At 44.5% G+C, this 26,942-nt stretch overlaps 1 protein-coding gene and 1 long non-coding RNA gene across 4 annotated transcripts in view; one reads left to right on the top strand and one right to left on the bottom strand.

Annotated features, from left to right (window-relative positions):
• LOC109280547 (uncharacterized) overlaps window positions 1-2,376 on the bottom strand; it is a 16,774-nt gene extending 14,398 nt beyond the window's left edge. For both annotated transcript variants that reach the window (XR_009460032.1, XR_009460033.1), the window contains exon 1: window positions 2,276-2,376. This is a non-coding gene — a long non-coding RNA (uncharacterized LOC109280547). The remainder of the gene's footprint in view (window positions 1-2,275) is intronic.
• Window positions 1,876-26,942, top strand: TMEM41B (transmembrane protein 41B). Of its 2 annotated transcripts, none has more exons than XM_014602448.3 (7): window positions 1,876-1,927; window positions 9,656-9,773; window positions 10,692-10,820; window positions 15,930-16,023; window positions 18,524-18,628; window positions 23,682-23,820; window positions 24,922-26,942. In XM_014602448.3, the coding sequence occupies exons 1-7, from the start codon at window positions 1,891-1,893 to the stop codon at window positions 25,089-25,091; spliced, it is 792 nt and encodes a 263-aa protein (XP_014457934.1). In that variant the 5' UTR covers window positions 1,876-1,890; the 3' UTR covers window positions 25,092-26,942. The 2 variants fall into 2 exon arrangements, with proteins under 2 accessions (XP_014457934.1, XP_019332639.1); XM_019477094.2 differs by lacking the exon at window positions 1,876-1,927 and adding an exon at window positions 2,388-2,532.

Below are 26,942 nucleotides of genomic sequence, written 5' to 3'. Positions count from 1 at the left end.
ACCTCTTCAGTGTACCCCAATGTTCACACCCCAGGCTTCCAAACAGTTTTTTCCACAAGAAACTTTCTTTTGCCTTCAGTAGTTAAGAAAAATCACAACACCCATCTCCCTCAGAGCATAACACAAAACTTTGTAAATGTGACCTTATATTTCCACTTAAGCCATGTAGTGTTCCATATACCTCCCTCATACATGTAAGCAAACCAGTTCTGGGTATTTGTTCTTGTGGCCAAGGGTTAAAACATGACCTGTAACCAACATGTTGCCCTGTTTTTAGAGGTTGGTACTGGGAGAGATGTCATACTTAACTGCCCTTAATACTTAAAAAAAGTCAGTTTTGTTTATGAACAAGCATGAAGGTCTGCCTGAGTACTACCTGAGCAGCATGTTACTTTATTTACTAAGCTAAAAAAGGATATTGCTGATTTAGAGTATGAAATAGATTCAGTCCTAGATAAGTACTGCTGGAAATAATGGGTCAGTCAAGTAGCAGTCTGTTGGCCTTGGGAATTTTTGTGTCAATAGGCAGCTGTATTTTAGCTTTCCTGTATTTAAATGTTTAGGTTTTTTTAGTTATTCAGTACCATATATGTTCTTTTAATTGTGCGACCAAATTTGGTGTTCCCAATAAGAATGAATTAAACAAGGTCTCAATTCTTCAGAATCTTTTGGATTCCCTCCTTTAGCTTCCCTTCATTTATTGAGTTAAATTTGTGAACCTGGCTGAACACTGCCATCTAGACTGAGTCCGAAATGCAACTATGCTCTTCTGTTACTACAACGAATAGATGGAAAGCATGGTCCCTGTCCCCTTTAGTTACCACTTGTAATAAGCTGGACAGGTGGCTTCGTTGTATTTACTAGGTTACACATGTAGAATGTCTTTACACCACCCTATTTAAGGACCAGAACATGTGGCCAGCTTCAGTATTACCACATTGCACCTGGTGAGCTGTTCACATACGTGGAAGATAAAACAGACAGGAGACAGCAGGCCCTGTCTACTGTTACCATTTGTACAATAACTCTAGCTCTGCCTTACTGTATTCAGGCAAGGATCTTTGAGTAGATGTGATAGCTTGTATTAGATCAACTGAGTGGTTGGAAAAAGTTCTTAGAAAGCTTTTAGGTGCAGTCATCCTTCCTCAGGCATAGGGAGTCTCCGCTGGTCTGAGACTCCAAGGAATGAGAGGTTATAAGTGTGGTAGAATGTCAATGAAAATGTAAATAGGTAGAGATAAGCAAGACAAAAGGTAAAGCTGAGGAGGGGAGGGAAGGGGGAAGAAAGCAGAGGGAGAAAAGCAAAGGTCAGATGGTGACAAGTGGCAAAATACAAGGTGGAAAAGAAGCTGTCTGTGAAAAAGGGACTAGTTGGAGATCTATGCCTGAACAAGGGTGTTTGTGCCTGAAAGCTTGGTAAGAACTTTTTCCAGCCGCTCAGTTGGTCTAATAAAAGATACCACATCTACTCGAAGCACCTTGCCCGCCTGTGTCCTTAGACCAACATGGCCACAACCAACAACATGGAAGATGTGTTAAAATGAGAGGGCCATCACAACCACATCTTGCTGGCTAAAAAATTGGACCTCCTCCAGACATGATGTGATGTTAGTTGTAAGGCCTGCTCAAAAGGCTGCCATCGCCTAGGGTGACCCTCACTTAAACACACGCAGCTCTGGCAAATCATTGCCTTATTTAAAGCAGAAACACGTCAACATTAATGGGTTAATCGAAAGGCTCCTTGGATGCCATGTGCAGAGACAGTGCGAGTGTGTGCGCCTGGGGCAGCTCCAGGCGTGGGCTGGAGAAGAAGGGGCCCAGGGCCCAGAAGAGGGGGGAGGCAAGGGAGGCCCTAAGGTCCTGGCCGCCACGGAAGGCAGGAGACAGCCGATGGAGCCAAGGAAAAGGCAGGCGTCTCTCTGGCAAGGTGAGCACCCGCCTTTCCTCCCAGTGCTGCTCATGCCGGGCCAGCAGTACCAGAAACCCCCAGGTTAAAAGACGAGGGAGGCGCCCACCCCCCGTCTGCAGCACCCCACCCCTCTCCGCCCCGAAGCCTGCAGCGGGCAGAGCAACAGCGCCGCCTGCAGCCCCGCACTCTCGCTGCCAGGCAGGCGCTGCACCACTACCGTATTGATAGGGCCAGCACTCAGAGTTGCGCGCGCCGCACCGTATTGCCTAGACTGGACACGCACGATACCGCAGCTGCCTACTGCGTGACCTCCCCTCCAGCCCACGCGCCCTCTCGGCGCTACCGTATCTCCTAGATCTCACGCACCGCTTGGATCGCGTGACGGCTAGGTTGCCGTAGATCCTAGGGCAAACGCGCAACCATTGCCGGCATGGGCCGCACCCGCCGGGCGGCGCATGCGCGGTGCGGCAGCTCCTCCCCCTGCTGCTGTGGCGCCGGTGCCGGCGGCCTGGCTTAGCGGGCGCAGGACAGTGAGCAGGACCGGACCATGGCTCAGCGCGCAGGGCGCCCGGGCGTGGCGGCGGCGGCGGCGGACGGCGCTCGGCAGCGGCAGCTCCTGCAAGGTGGCGCTGCGGGCTCGGGCCGGCGGGAGGGCCGGGCCGGGCCGGGGGAGCCGGGAGCCGGCGGGCGCGGGCGTGACGCGCGGTGGCATCATCCTCACGCCACCGGCGGCCGCAAATGGCAGCGGCCGGAGTCTCACACACGCACATACACATATGTATGTGTACATGTGTATGTACATATCCAGGGGGGGAGCGGGCACGTGCCTCTGTGAGCGGGAACTGGCCTTATCAGCTTTCCGTTCCTTTCCGTGTCCTTGTGACAAGAGATTTAGCAGCCTTCACAGATTCGTTGGGCTCTTGGCTGTGCCCTTGAGCTTTCCACCTCTAGGCTGTGAACTGTGCACCAGGCTGTGCCTGTGCCACCCAGCCCTGGCTTCGGCAGCTGATGGAGAGAGAAAGCACAAGCATTTATGAGTGAAGCTCACCTCATCAGCTGACGGAGAGAGAGGCACGAGCATTTGCGAGCCGAAGCTTACTCTGTGAGCGGCTGAGAGTCACGGCTGGCATCAGTCGGTTACGACAGAACCATGCCTGGAGCAGCCTCTGCCCTGTGTCCAAGGCCTTTCGCTGATGGGGTTCGCTTGGTCTGCCCACCTGGTGTTGCTTAGCTCCTGGCTACGTGTTCTCTTCATGGCGTGAGCCACAAAGTTATGACATGTTTTTAGTGGAATGGCTTTGCAGCTTGTTTCTGGTTTTATCGCACCACAACATTGATTGGACGTAGTGGCTGGGTTATGGCCTAAAACAAGAATATCTGGTTATCGCCTCTTGAATTATGTAATGCGTAGATAGGGCCTTAGACAAGCAGAAGCACTAACAAAGCACAACCCAGCAAAGCTTTGCAGAAGAGGAAAAGTCCAGGATGCAGCAGTATGATGGTCATCCTTTCTTATGCTGGGAGGAAGAAGGGTAGGTGAGGTGATGGGACTAAAATGTACTAAAACAAAATTAAACTTGTAAAAAAGTCCACATGTAACTAGGCTAGAGGCTCTGGTGGGGTTGGAAACAATACAGCTACTGCCAATCTGAGGCAATGTAAGTCGTGTTTAAAGTGCACGGATCTCCAGGAGCAGCAGTGCCCGGTGTCTTTATGCACCTTTTCTGTTGACTAGAGTCTTCTACCTTGCGGTTGCCTGAAAAGCGGTACATAACTGTAACTTTCTGGTTAGGATATTTTGGTGTTAGAATGCTGAATCAAACATTTATTTTTATGGTGTTTTCAGGGTATTTTTAGATTCCATTTTTTATTTGATATGTGAGATAAAGTTCTCCTATTTTTGTTCATACAGTTGTCTACCCTGCATATACGTAAAAGAGCACAGCTAAAACTAGATGAGCTGTTTCTGAAAATTAGCTTCACTTCCAAATACGTTCTTTCAGTAAGAACTTCAGCACACCAACAGCTGACTTGCTTATTCAGTTTACAAATGCAGAATATGCATGTGGCTGAGCAAGAAGTGCTTTACTAACCTGAAGTTAAACAATTGTGGTAAATCAAGGCAAACAGAACATGACAAATAACTCCATTTCCAGTTTAAGAGGGTGTCTGTTTGGGTGCCTACAACTTTGTCATAGGCGACTGTAAATACCACACACAATATTATAGAAAAACACAGGAGAAACTTCTGCACCCTTAGAGTGGTTCTACGTATTAATTTATTTATTCAATATGTATACTGCCCTTCCCAACAGCTGCTCAGGGCCACTTGCAATAAGAAAATAGAATAATTTAAAAACCAGAAGAGTGACAAGAAAATATAATAACGTAATGGTAACTAGAATATCCACATAAAACATCCCTTAAACAACATTTCAGCCTAGCTTAGTTTGCTGAATGCCTGCCCAAATAGGAAGATCTTACAGCAAGTCCAAAAGATGTCCAAGCATAGGCTCTCATGGGCCTTGAGGCAGGGAGTTTTATTGCAGAGGATTAGCTGCTGAGAATGACCTCCCACATGTCTTTGCCAGGTGGACTTTGTATATTGATGGTACTTGTAGGAGGTTGCTCTTGGCTGAATGTAAAGATCATGGTTGAGTGTACAGGAGGAAGCAGTCCCTCGGATGTGTAGGGGCCAGACTCTTTAGGTTCTTATAGGTCAAAACCAGTAGCCTAAACTGTGCGTGAAAAGCTATTGAGAGTTAGTGCAGACTCAACCACTGGAGTTTTATACTCCTGGCAATCCACCCCCAGCAGAAGGGGTGGGCCATGCGTGCCTTACCACCTGCAGTTTCAAGGGCAGTCCTACATAAAATGCATTGCAACAGTCCAGCTAAGAGGTTATGAAGGCATGGCTAATGATGGTCAGATCTGAATCTAAAAGAGAGGGTTGCAGCCTTTTCACCAAATGGAGTTGGTGAAAACTGCTCATGGCCACTGCCACCACCCAAAGCTGCAGGAGTACCCCAAGCCTGGAAACCTGAGTGACAAGTGAAGGCTGAACTCCACCACTGATAGGTGTCCCAATCCCCCTGCAAGTCAAATGGTCAGCTCGCCACCATCACCTCGGTCTTGTCTGGATTTAGTTTTAGTTGGTTCATCTGCATCCAGTCCCCAGCTAGGGACTAGGAAAGGACTGAGATGTTGAGGCCAAGTTCAGATGACAGAAAGATTGAACGAGGTGTCATCAGCATGCTGATAGGACCTCACTCCAATGTCCACATGGTCCTGCCCCAGGAGAGGTGACAAGATGGAGATGACACATTAAATAGGAGGGGTGACAAGACAGAGCCCTTAGGAAGGACCCCACAGCAAAGGTCCCAAAGGAGGCCTCTCTACTAGGAAAGAGGGAAACCAATTGAGAGCAGTTTTGCAAACACCCACCAGGTCACATAAACATTGGTCAGCGCCTTGTGGTCAGTAGTGTCAAAGGCTGCTGAAAGTTCTATTACATTTAGCAGGGCATAATTTCCCCTGTAAATCTCCAGGCAAAGATAAGTGACCAAGGCCATGAGTGTAGTCGTCATGTTATATCAAGGATGAAAGCCAGGCTGACAAGCATCTAACTAACTGATGGCATCTAGATTTGTCAGGTAACCACATGTTGAATGACCTTCCCTAAAAAAGGGAGGTTGGAGGTAGAGAACTAACTGGCTAGGGAGTCAGCATTGAGTGAGGGTCAGACAATCACAGACTTAAGAGCATCCAGCACCTGAAGCACAACCCTCACTAGCAGTGGGCCCAATTTTCCTTGGCTGTCTTTTACAAGCCAGGATGGACACAGGCCCAGTTTGCATCCTTCATCCTCTGAAGCACACCTGTGCATCAATGGGTGATAGCAGTCAAAAATGATCTATAGAAACAGAACAAACTTCTCTGCCCCAAAACTCTGACTCTAGCAAAAATGATGGCCCCTAAGCCATGTTGGATGCAGGCAGGCAAACTCAGCACAGCAGACTGAAAAAGACAGGTCTTTCATTTTCTTTGAAGCTTCTAGCTTAGTAGGCTGATCTATACGGTGGCCCTGAATATAGTCTAGAACTAGGGACCTACTGAAAGCATGATTAAGTGATTTTTATGGAAACCATGATTTCAGGTGGGCTCTGTGCTTTTGGCAGGTTTGCTGCAAAAAAAGAAGAAAAAACCCCCAATTTACTAACAAGCAGAGAAGCTCTGCAGGCTTGGACCACTGAGGGATGGGAGGGGCAGGGGGTAGAGAGGAGGATGGGGTGTGGCAGGGTGAGAAGTTCTGCTGTGGGGCCACAGACTGCATACAGAGCAGTTCACTATGGTGAACATGCTGCACATAGTTGAATAAAACCCAACAGAGGGCAAGAGGTCATCACCACCTGGAGGGGATGAAAGGGGAGGAGGGCAGCAACTCTTGCATGACCTGTGAACATGCATAACTTTACTGGGTTCACTGCTGTGGGCTTACCATAGCGAACGCTCTCTGTGTGGTCTGCTTCCCCACTTGCTGTTGCAAGCCCTGCCCCCCACCTCCTTCCCCCTCTGTGCTCCAGCACTGGCAGGTTTCTCTGCATGTGAGTAAGGTTGTTTTTTTTGCCAGCGAGCTACCACTTGGGGATGGCCTGAAACGATGGCTTAATTATCCTGATTAAGCCCAGGGGAGCCATTAATCCATGCTTAATAGCACATGGATTAATGACTTCCCTGGACTTAATCAGGGTAATTAAGCCATGGTTTTGGGCCATGTGGCAATCTGTGGGGAGGGGTGGGACTGCTGGAGACTCTTGTCCAGTCAGAGGTTGGTGGTGGGGAGTGCCTCACTCAGTTCATGAAAATGGCAGCCAGTCCCAGGATCAGCCTGTGAAAATCAGCTGGCCACCTCTTTGAGTTTGATAGACCCTTGTCTAGAAAAAATGCTTGAGGTACTTGGACCAGTCTTCAGAAGTGGGTGCAAAGAGATGTTTCAGGTCTTCTAAGGCTTTTCTTTACAAAGGAGTGTTTGCCTAGTTGTACTGGCATATGCAGCCCTTTTCCAGAGGCACACACTTTCATATTCTGGTATAAGCTTGTATGTGGTGGGCTTCTGGGTTGGTTGGTTGGTTGATTTTGGTTTAGGTTATGTTGCTCAGGAAAGGTTTCAAGTAAATCAGAGCTGTTGCTCATTGGAAGAAGAGAACTCTCATTTAAGGTATTCTTAGTTCTATAAATGTATCAGTTTATCTTCTTGCTTGGAAATTAACAGGGGAAAAGGCTTTCCTTGGTAGATGAGGCCTACCTGAACACTTTCTAAAACTATCTTTTTCCTATATCTTGTCTTTCATTAGGAAAAATATGCTCTTATTTACTTTTTAAAAATACATATTGATTACCACGTTATACATATAATGAACTAGCAAATTGCCCATCATGAATGTCCAGGGAGGGGGGAGACAGGCGGGGATGGAGTGCTGCCACCCAACGTCCTGCAGTGCTGCCGCTCTACCTCCAGCCCCATGCACCACCACCCCCCCTCCCCCCCCCCCCCCCCCGCTGCTCCAAACACGCCAGTGCCGGCTCCCAGGAACAGGGGGGAGGGGAGCTAGCATGGGTGCTGACACCCAGCAGCATGCAACATGCCCCCCACTCCCTGCCTCCCTTTCCCCTCTCCTCCCTCTGCCTCCCCCTCTCTGCCAACTGTTGTCAGGGCCGGGCGGTGGCAGGGGGGGGCCAACCATCAGAAACCCCAGCTTCCCCTTTCTGCTTCCCTCTCTCCCTTCCTTCCTTCTTTCCCTCTTCCTCGCCACCTCCCCCTCCCTGCCGGCTGTTTTTTGTGGGGGGAAGGGGGGCACTGTGGCAGCTCCCTTGCTACCTCTGTCCATAATGCTCCGGGCCTTCACAGCCAATTGGCGCATGCAACTTTCAGCAGTGCATGACCGGAGTGTTACAGACAGACAGACAGACTAAGGCTTTTATTATATTAGAATTCTAGGGTTGCACCAATAAAGACTTTCTTGGCCGATACTGATGGCCAATTATTAGCCAGCCATATTGGCCGAAACCAATCTGATAGTCGATTTACAGGAATGCAACTGGGCAGGGTGAGGATGGGCTGCCCGCTGTGGGCTCAGGGGCAGGGGCTATGCCAGCCTCTTCCTGGTGGGGGGTCTGGGCTGGGGCTGCACTTGGAGTGGGCAGCAGTGGTGCAGGGGGAGGGGTAGCTATGGGGTGGGCTACAGCCACCTCAGAATTTGATGTAGTCACCCCTCCCAGTGCTGCCACTGTTTCCTGCCATGCCTCTGCCTTCCCTGAGCATAGCCCTGGCCCAGCCCCCGCACTGGGAACAGGCCAGTGCAGCCCTTGGTCCCAAGCCTATAGCGGGCAGCCCACCCTCACCCTGTGCACAAATGCCCCCCATGCCTCTCCTGGGGGTGTGCCGTGGCGGGAAGCCAACCCCTGGATGAACCGCCCATGGCATCCCGCTCCTGGTGGGGTTGGATTCAATGCCCTGGCTCAGCAGCGCCTGTCCTACCCCTCTCCCTTCCTCACCATGGGGACCTCAATCTGCCCCTGCCATGCCCCTTCCCCCCTCACAGACTTAGTGGCTGGACACTGCTCTCCAAGATGCTGGCTGCATTCCTGGCTATGTGCATGCTGCAGCTGCTTGTGCACACATGGCATTTATCGATGACATTGGCTACACTGGCCAAAAAAGCCAATTGCCAATAATGTTAGATTTCCTGCTATCAGTGCCGATCCGATATGCCACCAATATATTGGTACACCTCTAATGAATTCCTAGTGTAGATCATGTAATTGGCAATATGAATAAGTGTACAGAGTCTCCTAGAGTTTACCTTAACCAGTTAACTTATTAAAAATACCTCTTCTTAGAGTGGATGTGGCACTGGTCAGGGCTTTCTCTGAGTAGGGTTAGAGAATGTGGTGACATGGGGATTTGTCTATGTGTGATAGTCCAGTAATTAGTATTGCTTAACCCATGACATGATATTTTTGGGAAATAAGTCTAGAGCAGTGCATGTTTTTATGTTACAATAATGAACTGCCCATCAAAGGGGGGAGGGGGGGTGAGCAGAGATGGAGTGCCACCAACCACTACCCCATGCTGCCATTGCGTCCCAGGAGTAGGACAGGGGGAAGCTTGCCCTGTCGTCCCCTCCACTAGCACCCTGTGCTGCTGTTGCCTCCAGCGCCGCTGGCCCCCGCCGTCCCCACCATCATGGCGGCGTTCCACCACCTCAGAGGAGCAGGGCCAGGGTGTGGGGTGTGGCCAGCAGGGCTGGCCTGGCCCCCCCCTACTCCGTCCCCACTCCATCAGGGTGGTGCTCTGCACTACGATTGGTTGTTTCACTAACCAATCGGAGTGCTCCAAGAGTGTTACGGACAAACAGATAGATGGACTAAGCCCTTTATTATATGAGAATTCTTGTGCTTAAAAGGTTGTAAATCAACGCATATGCTTATTGGTGGACTAATTGAGCTCCTGTAGTCCTTAGTCAGAAAGACTTGTGGAAGTCCTGCCCAAGTAAGGACTGCAGACTTTTTAGCATAGAGCTTCTGGGGAACGTAAGAGATGTCTTGCAGGGTTTTTTGTTTGTTTGTTTTAAACTGCTGGTGAGGAAGATTTCTTCTGTCCAGAATACTGACCTTTAACTCTTAGGATCATAACTTTGAATGCTATCATTAATTTATGTTAATTCCAATTTTGTTTAATTTCAGGAAAAGCCCATGTGGAAGGTGGATCAGCACGAATGTCCCTCCTTATATTAGTGTCTATCTTCCTCTCTGCTGCTTCTATCATGTTTCTGGTATATAAAAATTTTCCACAACTTAGTGAGTAAGTAAACAAAGAAGGATGATGAATTTATTGGTTTTTCTATGGAAGTTAAATTGCTGAGGTCCCCAAAAGTCTTAAATTAAATCCAGTACATGTTTATAACCTGATAGAAATTTGAAAATGGAGAGTGAGGAGAGAACTTATAAAAGAGGACCTAGAATGTCAAAATATCAAACTTCATATGTTGGAAGCAGTGGCAGAAGCTACCAGTCAGTGCCAATTGTACTACTCTAGTTAAAGCGGTACAGTGTGTGGTGTGTGTGCAGTTATCAGTATAAAGGTCATTTTATATGGATGTTTTACCCTCTTATCAGAGGGAAAGAATCTGTAACTGTCCACAAGGAGGTTGGGATGATTTTGTATCACTCCAGTGCCAACACTAAAAACTGCACACCTAATTAAAATAGATCTACTGGTATAAAAATTGTACTTTACACTGGGTCTACTGCCCTCCCACCCCCCCAAAAAACCCCCCAAAAACCAAACCAACACCACAAACAAACCAAAAAAACAATAAGGCAAAAAGTCAACATTCATAAGGAAACCTACCACCCCCTCCCAAATCACATTTAGAATATAATACACCATACTCTACCTCCTTCTGCCTCTGCTCCATCCTCCCATCCCAATATTATCTACAGTTCTGTCATAAAATTTTGTCTGAACAGTTATGGTTTCTACTGATTGTGGCACTTCTGCCTGCCTTCTGGATGTTAAATAGAATTGCCAACACATGTTTTGTAGCTCTAAAGCATTATAGATGCCTCCTGTATCTGGGAAGGTTTTCTCAACAGCAATTACATTGTTTTGCTAAGAGAAGTTCATTGATTTAGTATTGCTTTGTGTTGTAGCAAATAGGCTTTGTTATTGCATTTCTTGATTACTCATCTTAATTCTTGGATTTCTGTTTTTCTTTAGAGAAGAAAGAGAATGTATAAAAGTTCCCAGAGACATGGATGATGCAAAGGCCTTAGGAAAAGTCCTATCAAAATACAAGGACACCTTTTATGTCCAAGTATTAGTGGCTTATTTTGCCACATACGTTTTGTATCCTTTTCTTGCTGATGTGAAAAATTGTGAGTTAATGGGATTTTCCTCAGAAAGATTTAAGAGGTTTGTGAAGATATATTTGGTGCTTAAAGGATGAAGGTTAAAATGCAAGTGTTTGGATGTCTTTGGCCCACATATTGACATGCACAAGGTCATTGACCTGAAAAAATGGCAGTTTTTTCATCTAAATTTCAGTGTGTTTTCTGACTGTCAGAATTCTTGAGACTGTCAGAAGGAAAATGCATTTTGCACATGTGTGGTACTAACGCAGTTGGAAGGCTTCATTTTATGTCTACTGTCCTGACAATGACTTCATTGAAAGAGATTCTTTGTATCTTATATTAGCCACTTAAAATTATCTGTTTTTCTAGAACATTTTTGCAAGTAGCTGCAAATGAATTACTTGCTCTGAGCATTTTAAGTACATTTTTTTTTTAATTTTTAAGGAGATCTTAAGAGAGAAATTTAAATTAAGTACCGTGCTTTATTCCTGAAATATTCAGCTGCAAGTATGTTAGAACTATTGTAAGAACTGGAGAATTTAAACTTTGCATAATATTTGTATACGGGGCCTAGAAATTCCCAGGGAAAGATTTTCAAGCTTTAATTTCTATGATGTCTACTTTTAAGTAAATTAAGTAATTTATAGAAAGATGTTATCATATATGAAAGAGAAAACTTAAGTGGAGTTAAAATTGTATCTACTTGTTATCTGAAGCTGTAGTTTTCCTGTATTTTGTGTTGTTTAGTTTTGCAATATATTAGTTGGTGGTGGTAGTAGAATTGTAGTTTTAATTTTACCTCTACTTTTTACCTTTGCAATTTCATTTTTGTACAGTATCTCTTTAGAAAATTATTGGTGAGCATACTTTTCTGAAGCAGCATCAGAAGTAAGATAATTCTGAAAAGAACATTCAATAGCTCAGTTCTGAGTTACTGAAAACTTGTGTTAAAGTGTATAGCAGACCTCCTATACCATCATCTTTTATACTAGCAAGCATTAGACTACTGTCATGGGCCTACTTTAGCATAAAACTCTTTAGCCTGGAGAAGCGCAGGCTCAGGGGTCATTTGGTGGCAGCGTATAAGTACATAAGGGGTGTACATCAGGATCTGAGGGAGCACTTGTTCACCAGAGCACCCCAAGGGAAGATGAGGACCAATGGTCACAAACTCCTGCAAGACCGTTTTAGGCTGGACATAAGGAAAAACTTCTTCATTGTCCAAGCCACCAAGGCCTGGAATAGACTTCCCCCAGAGGTGCTGCAAGCTCCTACTCCAGATACTTTCAAGAAACATTTGGATGCCCATCTTGCTGGGATCCTTTGACCCTAGCTGACTTCCTGCCCCTTGAGCAGGAGACTGGACCCAATAATCTTACAAGGTCTCTTCCAGCCCTAATGTCTGTGAAATCAGCTATTTACTTAAAAAGGTCATGACATCTGCTTTTCTAATAGCTGTGTGTTTCACTTTAGTTACAGATTTGGCTCAGTTTACATGCATGCAGTGACGTTAATCTCTAACCCTTGAAATGTGCCTGCAAAGCAGTTGTACTCTTTGTTCATTTAATCATTACTGTTTGACTTGATCATAGTCTAATTGGTCCCACTTAAGATAACTTGAGAATGGCACTTGTACAGTTCTAATATTTAACCATTTTTTAAAGTTCTTTTGCTAATGAATGAAAAAAAGTAAAACATACTACTTAAACTTGCCCTTTAGACCATGTTCACCTCTTAGTCACAAAGCCAATAATCTGTTACCTCATCCTGCAGAAAATTACATCTTTGCTTTCCTAAAAATATTGACGTTGCCCAGAAACCTGTATTAATATGCAGATATGATTAAAAAGTGAATATAAATATTGCAGTTTTTTACTGAAAGAACACTTCTTTTGTGTATTTAGTCAACTTTTTTTTCCTGATGGCACAGTACTGTTAATTTTAATAATGTCAGAGCTAGATTCTCTTTCAGCAAGTCACTTAAAATATTTGCAATTGGAATTTAATTACTGACTATATGCAAACCAAAAAGAACTTGACTTTTAAATACCAGCCTAACAGTTTTGTGTGTGTGTTTGTGGGCATGTTGTTGCACAATCTCTTTCTACTTATAAACTGAGCAAACTTCCTTTAGAGGAACATTTTAAGGTAAATATTAGGAAATTTGATTTTTTTTAAATGATTTTTAGAGAACTTATTTTATTTTGGAATACTTGTTGTAGATGGAGTCCTTGGCCCTGATAAGGCAGTAATTATTTCTTTAGCAAATAACAGTTCTTTTGAAATTCGTAGCATTTGTGGGCTCTGAAAGGAGTTCAGCTAGTCTGAAACTGCCAGACCCATTAAGAGAAAATAGCTGAATTCCATGTTTATGGTCTGGGCTGCAGTATAAATTCAGAACTACATACCTACCATAATAATTTGGTAGGTGTTTTCCTAGAGTCAGTGGAAAGCTTGCATTGAGAATGAGAGAGGACTCTGTAGTGACTAAACTTCTAACCTTTTATTTTGTTCATTACCATATTGCTGCATTCATCAGTGCTATTCCTGCCCTCTGTTTCTTTTCCTCCTCCTTTAAATTTGTCAGTGTGTAGTCCATTCTTGCTTTGCATACAATGCAATATTGCAAGTTTTATGCCTTTGAACAGTATTGTCCATCAACGCTGTGCATTTTCCTTCTGGCATTCTGCAAATACCCTAAAGACTTCGCAAGAATTCCCATAAGCTCTTTGACAGCATAACTTCTTTAGTCATAGCCAGGATTGTGCTTCCTATCAGTGGGGACATACTTGAGCCAGTAAAGAGACTCTTGACAAACCCCATCTGTTATTTCTCCCTCATTAAGAGGATTGAAAGGAGGTACTAATTGTTTCGGAAGGGCATCAGTTGTTTCAGGGCCATTCGTTGTCAGTAAAATTCCAGGTCAATTAAGAGCACCTTAAAAAGAGAGCCTCTAAGAAACTGGACAGGTTGGGGACCAAGGCCTATTCTCCCACTTCAGTACAGCTCTGTATCCCCACTTTCAAAACAGCTTTTTTGCATGTTGGAGTGTGGTCCCACAGGAGTATAGGAAGGCAGTTAGAGATCATTAAGAGGGCCCAAATGATCACAAGAACTACCTTATATATGGATGCATCAGACACCAGGTTCTACATCAGTGACCCTTGCTGGCACTGACATGGGTCTCCTTATTTTCAGATACTTACACTTAGTTGATACACAGAGCAGACCTGCACTTCAAAGGCAGAGAAGTCCTCAGAAGCTCATTGAGATACTTAAGGGAGTAGAGTGCTTTATCTAACAATCCACATCCTAGTTTTGTTTTAAGTCATGCAACTATTGGCCCCTATAAAGCAAGAGCTCCTTCCTGATTCCAGGCTTGATGACAAGTGTGCTTTCAACAAAAGAAGTCCTGATATTTCAGGAGGAGACTTGGCTACAAACCTGGAACTCTTTTAGAGCATTTGATAGAAGTGTCATGAACCAACCTAGAACTTTTGGTAACTTCGGAAGTTAGTTTGCCCCTTCCTCTGGGTTTGGGGCTATGATTATCCTCAGTAAATTGGTACTAGATGTCATTGTACATGACTGCTTCATCCAGATCTACTTTTACCCATTCTAGCAGGGGACCCTTAGCCCTGCTATTGGAAGGAAGAAAGAGCAGCGTTACAGAAAGCAGGCTGGGGGAATTTGAGAGATTGAGAGACCTTATTGCTGATTTGGATAGTTGGCAGCACCTCATTTTCTGTAGAGCCAGATCAGGTGGCTGGAAGGGAAGAAGTCAAGGGCCCCAGAAGCCCAGGCAGAGGAGTAAGTGATCAGACTGGCCCAGAACCTCACAACAGAGGGAGTTCTGCAGGACTAGCATACTAGAGCTAAGTTATATATTTTGTTTTTGTTTCTGTTTGGGTTTGTGTTAAACTGTGAGGTTTGGGGTGGCTTAAAAGGGAAGAGGCCATGGGTGGGGTATGTGGGAAGCACTCTATGTCATGTGGGGCTAAAGCCCAGATAGAGCCCTAAGAGCGTCCAGGACCTGGTGAGCTGCTACGGGCTAAAGCTGGGGAGAGAGAGGTGAAGTCTGGAAGGGGTCAAAGCCTAGACAAGGCCAGGAGATGGGCTAAGGCCAGGAAAGTTAGAGCCTGGGCAGGTGGGGTGCTTGGGAGGCACTTCACATTATGAAGGGCTAAAGTCCAGGTAGAGATCTGCAAAGACCTGGTGGACTGTGAAAGGCTAATGCTTGGGGAGAGAGACTGAAGCCCAAAAGGGGCCCAATGTGAGAAGTCAGAGGGAAAGAAGAAGCCCTGCTCAAGCTAGGGTATGAGGACTGGGTAGACTGGCAACCTGGTGATTACTTTGGTAAGGCAAGGCATCAAAGGCTAAACTTGGGTTCTCTGGAGATAGCTTCCTAAAATATACATTAACTTAAACATCAAGGCATGGCGAGTGAGATGGCAAGGTCAAATTAGGGAGCTGGAGTAGGAAGATGGGTATAATGTGACCACCAGGGAGTGCTGTAGCCTTTCGTAGAGGTGCACCCCATTACACCCATCTATAATAGACTCTTGCAAGAAGGGTCATTTCAAAAGCCTTGTTTCATTTGGAAGTTTCAGAATTACCATATTTACTTGAACAGAAGATGAGACCCTGAATATAAGATGATCCCCCAAGCTACATTATCATAATGTTTCCGTCTGGCCTTAAAAATAAGAGATTTGGTGCTGGAGTGGTATCTTTATCCTAAAGGTGAAGGTTGATTATTCCAGCTCTCATGGTATCAGATATGTTCCATTAGCCATCATCTTTAGATGAACACTAAAGCACATGTGGTTGGGGTGTGGGAGAAGAAAACACTCATTTTAGCTTTTAAATGTGAATTGTGGATTTGTAGAAATCTAACTTAGTTTAACTTGGTGCAAATTTCCTTAGTTAAAGTCTGAACACAGGCTCCCAAGCTACCTGCATTAAATCTTGTAAGCTACTTTTGTAAATTTCTAGTATTGACTTTATGAACTTTTGTTATTGATTTTTTTTTTTTTTTTTAATTAAGAGGTTAGTAGCTTTCTAAGTAATGTGGAGCTTTTATCCTTAACTAAGAAACATCCAGCTTGCAAACATTTGCTATTCCTGGGTCTATATTTCTCAGTATCCTCTCAGGGTTTCTTTATCCATTCCCATTAGCCTTATTTCTTGTCTGTTTGGTAAGTATGGATAATTTTTTTGAGAGTACTTGTTCTTCTTTTCCTCTCAACCTTTCAAACACGTTGCCATTTGGTTGCCTTGTGGAGTAGGAGCAAGTGTCTGTGATAGTCCCTGAGAATGCAGTTGCCTGCAAGTTGTATAATTCAGTGTTAGATGCTGGTATATTCTGAGTGGAAATTTTATCATTGACTTCTGTGGGGCTACCAATGAGAGAGTCTGGCTGAAAATTTTAAAGGGAGTTGTTGAGTATCGAGTAGTTAACCACATTCTGTTTCTGTTGTGGATGTTGACCCAGCCCAACAATTTTGACCACAAAGTTCATTATCAAATTCACATTAAATGACTTGGAACTTCATTTTTTGCTATGAGGGGAATTATGGAATTATTCTACAGGTCCCTTTCATTTCAGTTGGCACTGCTGTGCCACCTTTTTTTTTTTTTTTTACTGGATTTTATATTTTTAAGCTGACCGTCAGGCTCCAAAGGATAGAAAGAAAAGCTAACTGTCATGATGAGCTTCAAGTATTTATGTAGAAGAAATAACTCCTCTCTTCCCCCTCCCCAAATTGGGGATGAAATCCAGAGATATTTGCGTAGATACAGAGGACTCTTGAGGTTTTCCTATTTCATAGAATCATAGAAAATTATGGTTGGAATGGACCTCAGGATCTAGTCCAACACCCTGCTCAAAGCAGGACCATTCCTAACTAGATGATCCCAGCCAAAGCTTTGTCTAACTGGGCCTTAAAAACCTCCAAGGATGGAGATTCCACCACCTCTCTAGGTAACCCATTCCAGTGCTTCACCACCCTCCTAGTGAGAGAGGTTTTTCCTAATATCCAATCTGAATCTCCCTTGTTGCAACTTGGGACCATTGCTCCTTGTTTTATCACCACTGAAAACAGTCTAGCTCAATAGTTAGCAACCAGCAGATCGTGATTGACTGGTTGATTGTGGAACCTCTGAAAGTTGATCTCAGTCCCCCATGTCTTTTTTTTCAAGCTAAAGTTAGGCATAAAACAAGGGTGGTCAAAATGGCCAATCCAGCTGGCCTCCATTTCCTAGCAGCCCTGCCCACATGGCTGGGGCCAGTCTCCATTGAGACCCCAGCTTTGCAGGAAAGCTCAGGCTGGGGTTGCCATGGAGACTAGCCTGAGCCGGCCTGGCAGCCTGTGTGCCAGAGCAGGGCAGGGGGCTTCTCTGGAGCTGCTGGGAACTTGGGATAGGGGCAGCTTGCTCCAGAGCCAGGGCAGTAGCCTGCATGCTCCGGGCAGGGGCGTGCAGGCAGGGGATTGTGGCTCTGCCCCAGCTCCTTGCAGTGGTGACAGCCTAGTTTGGAGTAGGGGCAGAGCCATGATCCCCTGCCTGTGTGCCCCTGCCCGGACCATGCAAGCTACTGCCCTGGCTCTGGAGCAAGCTGCCCCCATCCCAAGTTCCCAGCGGCTCCAGAGCAGCCCCCTCCCCTGGTCTGCAACTCATGCTGCCAGCGCAGGTCAGGCTGGTCTCAATGGACATTGGCAGATAACATGTAGTAACAAGTGTCACACTAAGACTTGATAAGCAGAGAAAATGTATATTTATGTATATTAAGCACTTGATCTCAGTTTTATATCATAAATATATTTTATTTTTGTTGCCCTCTGCTGGACTCTCTCCAACTTGTCCACATTCTTTCTATAGAGGGGAGCCCAAAACTGGACACCGTACTCCAGATGTGGTCCTTTTCTGCAGAGCTGTGGCTTAGCCAGTTGATCCCAAACCTGTAGCAGTTCATGGGATTGTTCCTTCCTTGTACTTGTCTTTGCTGAACCTCATGAGATTTCTTTTGGTCCAATCCTCCAATTTGTCTAGATCATTCTGAATCCTAGTCCTGCCTTCTAGTGTATCTATTTGACCCCCCCAGGTTGGTGTCATCTGCAGACTTGCTCTTCCAGATTGTTAGTGAAGATACTGAATAAAACTGGCCCCAGGACAGACCCCTGGGGCACTCCTTGATACTGGCTGCCAACTAGATCTCAAGCCATTGATCACTACCCGTTGAACCCAACGATCCAGCTAGTTTTCTGTCTACCTCACAGTCCATTCATCCAATCCATACTTTCTCAGTTTGCTTGCATTTGTGAAGTCTGAACTTAATTTAGACCTTTTAACAGCAGTTGTTTATTCCCTATTTGCAAGGTTAATATTAAACCTTGCTAAACTGATTAGTGGCAAGTATTTGTATTTGCATTTTTAAACGAAGGAATCTTGCCACGTTATCTTGAATGCCAACATGGATAAACAAAATTAAGAATACATGAGCCATTTTCCTTTTTCTTACATAAAATAATACACGCTAACAATTACTGCTGTATATATTTAGGAGTAGCTAACTCCGATAACCAAAAGTGAATGCTGTAGAACTGCATCAGTGCATCCAGGTTCTATACTGCTAGAATAATTGGTGGATATATGAGACAGTTATACAAATTAATCCATTTACTCTCTTTTTATTTGCAGTGTTCTGGACTTGGAGCCTCTTTCTGTTATATGCTTTCCTATTTAGTGGGACGACCAGTTGTATATAGATATCTAACAGAAAAAGCTGTGAAATGGTCCGAGCAGGTAAGTTGTTTTTGTACATACAGACACACAATGTGTGTCTACATGTTCATTAATGTGCTGTAATTACAGCACATTAAGTTTAGTACCTGTAATAACAGACACTAACTTTTGCTCCATAATTGACGCTACTATGCATTACCGCAGATGAACGATTTTTGTGTGATGCTTAATGTGCATTGGACTAAAGTTGCTGCACATTAACATGGTGTTTGCCAGCCGTGCTAAGGCGCAGTAGAATCAATCCAGTTCGCATTAAGCATCTTATGTAGATGTACCCACAGGGTGCATCCACACATGCAAGCACGTGTGCTTACAGTAGCTCAAATAGAAGTGGTGCAAATTTGAGCCAGGGCTTTTTGCCTCAGCATGCATGCCTGGACATGCACTTTGTTGTGGAGCAAATTGTGCGACTTGGAGTAAAATAACCCTGCCCGGCTCCTCCCAGATCTTCAGCCAGGGGGAGCTAGAGCCTGGGGCCAGCGCCTGTGCTGGCCTCAGCAGTATAAAAATCCTGGCCTGCAGCTCAGGGCTACTTACCCTCAGGAGCTTCTGAGGCCCAGCCACTTGGTATCTGGGGACACTTGCTTCTTGTGTCAGATAGACTGCTGAAGCAGCATCCCAGATTCACTTAAAACCCCCCAAAATCTACATTCTTACACAATTAGAACAGAAGAGAGAGGGGGGGATTGATCATATGGGCAATGTTTTATTGCTATATTTACAATGTTAAAGCAACTTAGAGCCTATCAGTGTCTCTAGCATCAGAATAAAATAAATCCTAAATATCTATATGTTTTAATATTTGCTTTTAGTTTCCTTATCACATGGTGGGCGTGTGATGAGGGGATGTGGGGTTTGCCAGGCATAGGGGGGTAGCAGGATGTGGGTCAGTGTGTGGGTAGGTGTGGGGAGACTGGATGTGGGGCTGCTTAGGAGGGGTGGGTCCCCTGTCCTATGGGGCAGAGCCCCCCACACAGCACATAGACTACCCTGCCTGCAGATGGTGCAGGGTCCCAGCCCCCCCATGGGCTACAGCTCCTTCCAAGCCCCCACTGCTGGTCTCTAGCCCCCTGCTCATTCCCCTGCTCATCTCCAGCCTCTGGAGGCTGGAGATGAGCAGGAGAACAAGCAGGAGCCTGAAGACGGCAGTGGAAGTCTCCAGCTCATCTCCAGGGCCTTTTCTCCAGCCCCCTGCTTGTTCCCCTGCTCATCTCCAGCCTTGGGAGGCTGGGAACGAGCAGGGGGCTGGAGACAAGCCTCTGGAGATGAGCTGGAGATGTTCCCCTGCTGTCTTCAGTCTCCTGCTCGTTCCCCTGCTCATCTCTAGCCTTGGAGGCTGCTGCTACTGCCTGTGAGTGTGGGGGGGCGGGGGAACAAATAGAGGATAGAAGGGAATGAACGGAGGGACGGGGGGAATGAATAGGGGTTGGGGCCAGGTGGGGCCTCCCCCATGGTCCCCTCCCCCCCCCATCCAGCCCCCCCCAACCTCCTACTTACCTGGCATGAAGCCAGGTCCAGGCCCCTGCAGCCTGCACTGCTGCCGGCCCTGCACAGGCAGGCAACGTGTTTCAGCAGTGGGGAAAGGGCCAACCACAGAGATGCTCTGGTTGGCTACCAGAGTGTCTCTGTGGAAGACCAAGCCTCTAGTTGCCTCAGGGCGTGATCCAGGATTGTGCCCTGCCCCGCTTTTTTCCCCCAGGGTATTGTTTGACTAGGGGTCTAATTTTGCCCCCATGCTGCAAATTTGCAGTGCGGGGAACATTTTTTTTTTGTTCCCTCACGCTCCTCTTGCAGCGTCTCAAAGGGGTTTGAGATGCTGTAAGAGGCACGTGCGTGTTCGTATGGACGCACCCACAGTGTACAATGTAGATGGAAGAAAATAGAAATATATGGGGTAATCACTCTAATATATGGATGATTCTCTCACTGACATTGAATAATACCTGCTTTTTAGAGAATTCTCCTTCAAAAGAAGTGAGACTACTTACCATATGTGCAGTATTACTTATAAACAAGGATATTTACTTGTTTAGAGGTAAATTGATGCAGTTGGGATAGAGGTGGAAAAGAAATTTCAAAATTGAGCAGCTGCACCCAATACAAATAAGTGTGTGGCTTTCACAATGGTATTTAAATACCATCACAAAAATTAAAAGTCTGCAATTTTTAATTGTGTAGCAGACAGCAATGGTAATAGACCAGGGGTGGGCGCACACGGCACCTAAAAAATTTAGAAAATTAATATTGATCTGTTCTTGGTTCCTGTCAGAAATGACAGAAACCGGGGCAGTAGGACCCAGGGGAAGCCTGGTGGGCTCCCGCAACAGCAGGGCCTGCCCTGCCTCACCCCCCCAGCCGGAAGCCTCAGCTGGGGCTTCTGGCCTGGGACCACATGGCTGCCCCAGCATGGGAACCTCAGGTAAGGGTGGCAAGAGGGCAGGGGAGTGCAGGAAAAAGCGACCCCCGCCCCTGCCCCGTGGCCCATGCTCCCTGTTGCAGCTGCTTGCAGCTGTCCTTAGCAGGCACATGCAACCCCAGGCAGACTGAGAGTGGCTGCAGCGTGGGGTGCTAGCCATGGGGCAGAGGAGGGGCTGCTTTTCCCTGCCTCATTCAGCACCAGCTTACAACCCTCTCCTGCTGCCAGCCTGGCCCCTGTGCTGGCTCCAGGCTTGCCCGTCGGGGCTGCATGTGGCAGCAGCTGCAGTGCTCCCCGCTTGCTGAGCTGGGCAGTGTTTGCTGCTGCCCGCCCGGAGCTTGTGTGCTGGGCAGCCCAGGGCTCGTGGTGGCAAACGCTGCCTGGCACAGGAAGTTGGGGGGCTGCAGCTACTGCTGCTGTGGCGCAGCCCTGATGGGTGAGCCCAGAGGCAGTGCGGGGCCCAGGCTGGCTGCGGAGGCAGCTTACAAGCTGGTGCTGAGTGCGGGGGAGGAAAGGGGGGAAGCAGCCCCTCACCCACCCTGTGGCAGGCACCCCATGCTGCAGCTGCTTGCAGCCTGCATGGGGCTGCCTGTGCCTGCTCAGAACCACGGGGCTGGGGAGCACTGGGAGTGAGTGGGTGCATGGGGCCCACACCAGTGTCCTGGGGCGAGTGCCGGTGGGGTCTAGAGCAGGGTGGCAGGAATACAGGGTCCTAGATGGCAGGGGCTCTGGAGCCAGGCCAGCTCCTGCCTCTCCCTACTGGTGCAGCCTAGCCCAGCTCCACAGACCCTTGCCGGCCTGCGCCCCGCTCTTGGTCCCACTGGTGCTGGCCCTGAGACATTAGTCCCAAGACATTGTGACATTGGTCCCAAGATGGTGACCAGGGGGCGGGGCACCTGTCAAGGGGTGGGGCTACCCATGCGGCCCTTGACAGCTTGCCAAAACTGGTTAAGTGGTCCTCTGCCCAAAATAATTGCCCGCCTCTGTAATAGACTAAGCATTTCTTTTTTTAAAGTTTCTTATGTTGCCATTGGCAAACAACCTCTTGAATGAATTTTGATGGAGAAAATAATGTACAGAACCATGGTGTGTATTACTTTTTGGACCTCATGCACATTTTAAGAACAGTCAGTGTTCCTGGTGGGTGCAGGAAAAGAAAAAATATTTTTCAAACTTTGTTCTGGATTTATGATTAATTTTTAAAATCTTTAAACCTGTTCCTTGATAGCCAGGCAAAATTGATCTGAATATATATGAGCTGTTGTCAGAACTTGTGTAGATGTAGTCTTCAGTTCCATGTCTTTTATTAAATCAGCTAGGTTGGAATTTAATTACAATAGAGTAGTTCCCGAATTCTCACAACGTAGCTACAGAAGTTATGCAGTGTGGATAGAACCTAGATTGTTTTAAACACTTTCCATGTATGCTCTGTTCAGTGTATAAATGGAAAGACCTTTTTTCACTGGTGAATCTGTGGTGGTGAACAGCCCAAGACAACGTTATAAACCTACTGAGGAGCTGTTTCCTAGATTAGATGGGTTCTTGTGCATTTTAGGCATTGATTTTACAAATGATTTAGCACACAGTGAAAGGGGTTGTGGTTTTTCTCATGGTATCTTTTCTTTGGTAATGATGACCTAAGTATCTGCTGTTGCCCACTAAGCTATTGTGGGTTAGCTTCCAGTTACTGCACAGTAAAAGTTTGCACATAAGGTGGTTAACAGATGGTGCATGGTAAAGGCCCACGCACCTTTATCTCCATAGTATATTGTATGTCCATGTTCTTATACATTTTGGTTCTAGACATTTGGATGAGACCAAACAGTGGTGCAATTTAGAGCTTCACTAGAGTAAAAAAAGGTATGTGTTTTTAAAAACTACCGAATACCCTTGTGTAAACAAGGCCACGTTTTTAATGCATTCATTGGTAAAAGTAAACTCTAGTCTTCCCTCAGCTATATTCTTTACACAGCCACAATGTCTATGCGTGCTGTGTAAATACACTGAATTAGAGGGGTGGGGGAGGCCTTTTGGCAGACAAATAAACCCTGTACCCTGTCCTAGCACCACTCCAGTCCCCTTTTCATGCCCAATCCGCTGCTCTGCTGTATGCCACACACAAGCTGCCTGTGGCACTTGTGGCATGTGCTCCTCAGGTTGGCCACCCCTGTTATAGAGGAATGTCTTGAGTAGTAAGGATTTGAAAATATAGGAGTAAGTGTTTGGATCTACTAAACTTTTATATAATCTGTTTATATAACCTTATGGAGATATACAGAAGTCAAAAGTTGTTGCTGTACTAAACAGTGATTTTTCCTTTTTAAAGAATTACTTGTGTCACCAAGCAAGCATAATATAATGATGAGACATTTGATTTCATTACAAAATAATCTGAATTTCCAAACTAGCTTCAGCAATAGATCTTAAAAGCTGTTACTACCTCTCTTCACTTACTAGCTCCAGACACAGAGTTTGGTTGAATATTTTTGTTTAGGACTCTTCTGTTGCTTTTATCAGCTTTTTTTCAGTAGGGTTCATTATGATTGAATAAAACATGTTTATCAATGTATATGTGTAATGTATTTCCAAGGCAAGAATTTTGTTGAATTCATTTTTGTTTTTGTTTTTTTGTGGCAGGTTGAACGACATAGAGAACACCTCATAAACTATATAATATTTTTGAGAATAACGCCTTTCCTTCCTAATTGGTTTATCAATATAACATCTCCTGTAATAAATGTACCATTGAAAGTATTTTTCATTGGTACTTTTCTAGGTAAGAATTTTTGTTAATAAGTTAAATTTTTTTAAGGGGAGGGGACTATTGGTTGGATTTCACATATTCACTTTAGTTTGCCATCTGCTGGACGGTTGAGAGATTACATGACTCTTCTTTCCTGTATGCCAGTGGTTCTCAGTCTTTTCTTTTAAGACTCAAGGCACTCCTCCGAAGTTCTCTGAATTTAATGGTATTCTAGGCAGCTGTGGGGAGAGTGAACTCGTACTTTTTCTTGCATTTGTCTCAATGCAGAAAACTTATGGGGTGTTCCTTGCTCACTGGGAAATGTAGGAGCAAAAGCACATCTTAGGATCAGCACTTCTGATATTTGTATGCTCACTTTTCTCTTTTTATTACATGTACTGGGAAGTAAAATATATTATCTTTGAACCTCTATGATTTACTCTGTCCTAGTAATTTACAAGCATAAGTCAGAAAGAAGTATTTGCTAAGGGTCCAGTAGTGCAAATTTAGAGTTTTACTCTCATGTAATAAATTACAAGGTTCCAAAATTAAATCTCAAGTGTGAGGGTAGCTTGCTGAGCTTTGTCCCTCTGTTTCACCAACATATATTGGTATAAAGATAATGATAATCCTTCAAAAGTTGCTCTGTGACTTTGTAGGGCCACCAGATCTGAAACTGAAACTTAGTCTATGTTCTTTCTAGGTAGTTGATTTTGTTTGTTTGTTTGTTTGTTTGCAAATAGTCTGCATTATTTGGTTTCATGATTAAATTAAAAGAACTAACAAAGCCATGCTTATCAATCAGTAAGAAAAAATGGCTGCAGTAAGCTCACTTCATTTTGATCTAGTCTATGATGCTTACTGTTTGGGGGGGGGAGGGGACTTTTTGTATGTCAGCTAAAAACTCAAAATGACACACACACGAAGGGAAGAAGACATACTCAGACTCTGCCTGTTCAGATAAAACTATGAAGTTTGGGTGCTGGGGAGCAGTGGTTTATTATGAATAGTATTTTTGTTAGAATTTACCAGTGTCAAAAACTAAGACAAAGAGCATTTGCTTGTCTCAAAGAAAATGATGAACGTTTTAATAGTCTGTTTAACTGGTTCTCTGTTATGTTTCTGTATGTGTAGGTGTTGCACCACCATCTTTTGTAGCAATTAAAGCGGGAACAACATTATACCAACTTACAACAGCAGGGGAAGCTGTTTCCTGGAACTCTGTGTTTGTTCTCATGATTTTAGCTATTCTCTCAATTCTGCCAGCTATCTTCCAGAAGAAACTTAAACAAAAGTTTGAATAAGAATCACACTGGATCTAACTTTCCCATGCTTCATCTCAGGATCAGCACTTCTGATATTTGTACGCTCACTTTTCTATGGGAGACTTGTAATGGATAAAAATATCCTTACTTCTGTAAATAAGCACATTTTGTTGCCTGAAATTAAAGGAACTATGTTCAGAAATATTCTGTATATAGTTTTGTAGTCCAAATCATCAGTGTTGTACTCTTTTTGGAGACAAGAAGAGGGAACTGAACACCCAGAAGATTGAACTTTTTGCTCTGGTTTATATATGGGGTGGAAAGTTTCAGATGGAAATGTAACCTACAGATGCTGGTTTCTAAACTTGCAAAAAATGTAAATCTAAGCAGTCAGTCTAATTTTGTAGCATTCTCAATGCTGATACAGACTTGCATGTGATTTGGTCTGGTTGCACTTATTTTTCATACCCACCTCTCCTTTTTATTCTCTTGTCTTTCATGGTTGCAGAATAATGTAATGTAAATAGTACTTGCTCATAAAATGACTTTTCTATAAGAAGTACTTGAAACTCAAGTGATGTAAGCCAGAAGCTGAGATTTTTTTTTTTCATTCTGTTTCTTTTTTCTTTGTGTTTATTTTTCTTTTTAAATACTTGAACACATCTGCTTTATGAACTGAATTAACACATGGAGGAATGTCAAGTAATTCCCCCTTTATCTGTAGATTTTATGTGGGGGCAGATCCAAATTTTATTATAGTTTGCTAATAAATGCTGAAGTTTTTAATTCTTGTTTAGACATATTTTAATATCTATTTTTGTCAGTATTCCAAATGATAGCCTTATCCTACTGATTTAAAATAATTGCTACATGGTTATACAGTTATTAAATTACTAGAATGAATATAAGTGATTATTAGCAGGGATCCTGGTTTTCTCTGATTTAAAAAAAATCCCCAATTTTTGGTTAAAAACTAACCCCAAATCCACTTTTTTCAGTGATTTAAATGAAACACCACTAACATATAGAGTGATGTTTCATTTTAATGATGGAAAAATACGGATTTGGGGTTACTTTTTTTAACCAAAAACTCGGGATTTTTTTAAATGGGAGAAAACCAGGATCCCTGATTATTAGCTGCTTGCAATTCTTGTGTGTATACTGGTGAAAGATTGAAAAAATCTCGCTCTTTAGTTGGTAGCAGCTTGCCACTATGGCAACTCAATTGGCTAAAAAGTGCATCAGGTATGCAAATTAATACAGGGTTTTTTCTGTTCATCTAAAATATATTGCCATGTATTGATTTTATGTATCATGTAATGAAAATACTACATCTTACTGTACTTGAACTTAAAAAAGGATCCTTTTTTTTCTTATTGGTGATGGCCTACTAGCCTGATTCATTATTTTTCACAAATCATATCATCCCCTAACTGATACATATATAAACTTCTCATGAATGTTACCACTGTCATTGACCGTTGCATTGTCATTGGGCCTCTCAGAATATAGGGCCCCTATTCAGTAAGGTACATTAGCATGTGCCTGCATAGGTAAGTTGTTCCATTTTAAGTCCATGCTGCTTATATGCTCTGAAGTTGGGCACTGCTCCAGTACATTGCTGACTTGGAGCTTATATGGTTTGCAGTGCTCAAGTTTCTGAGGAATTACTTGTCTGAAACTGTGTTGTGTTGTCTCCTCACCAGAAAAAGCTTGTCATGGCATGGAGCATTAATGATGTAGGAACCCAGTTCCATAAATGTGATAATGTGAAAGGTACTGGTACCTTCAACAGTTCTATTCTTTTGCATCATAATGTGGATTGACTCATTTGTCATTTTATCACAGTATTATGTAAATGCATAGGAAATATATTAATTAATACACTAA

The sequence above is a fragment of the Alligator mississippiensis genome, chromosome 2 (assembly GCF_030867095.1).
Source record: "Alligator mississippiensis isolate rAllMis1 chromosome 2, rAllMis1, whole genome shotgun sequence".
NCBI lineage: Eukaryota > Metazoa > Chordata > Crocodylia > Alligatoridae > Alligator > Alligator mississippiensis.
Note: the sequence above shows the minus strand (reverse complement) of the source record. Positions and strands in the feature narration are given on the sequence as shown.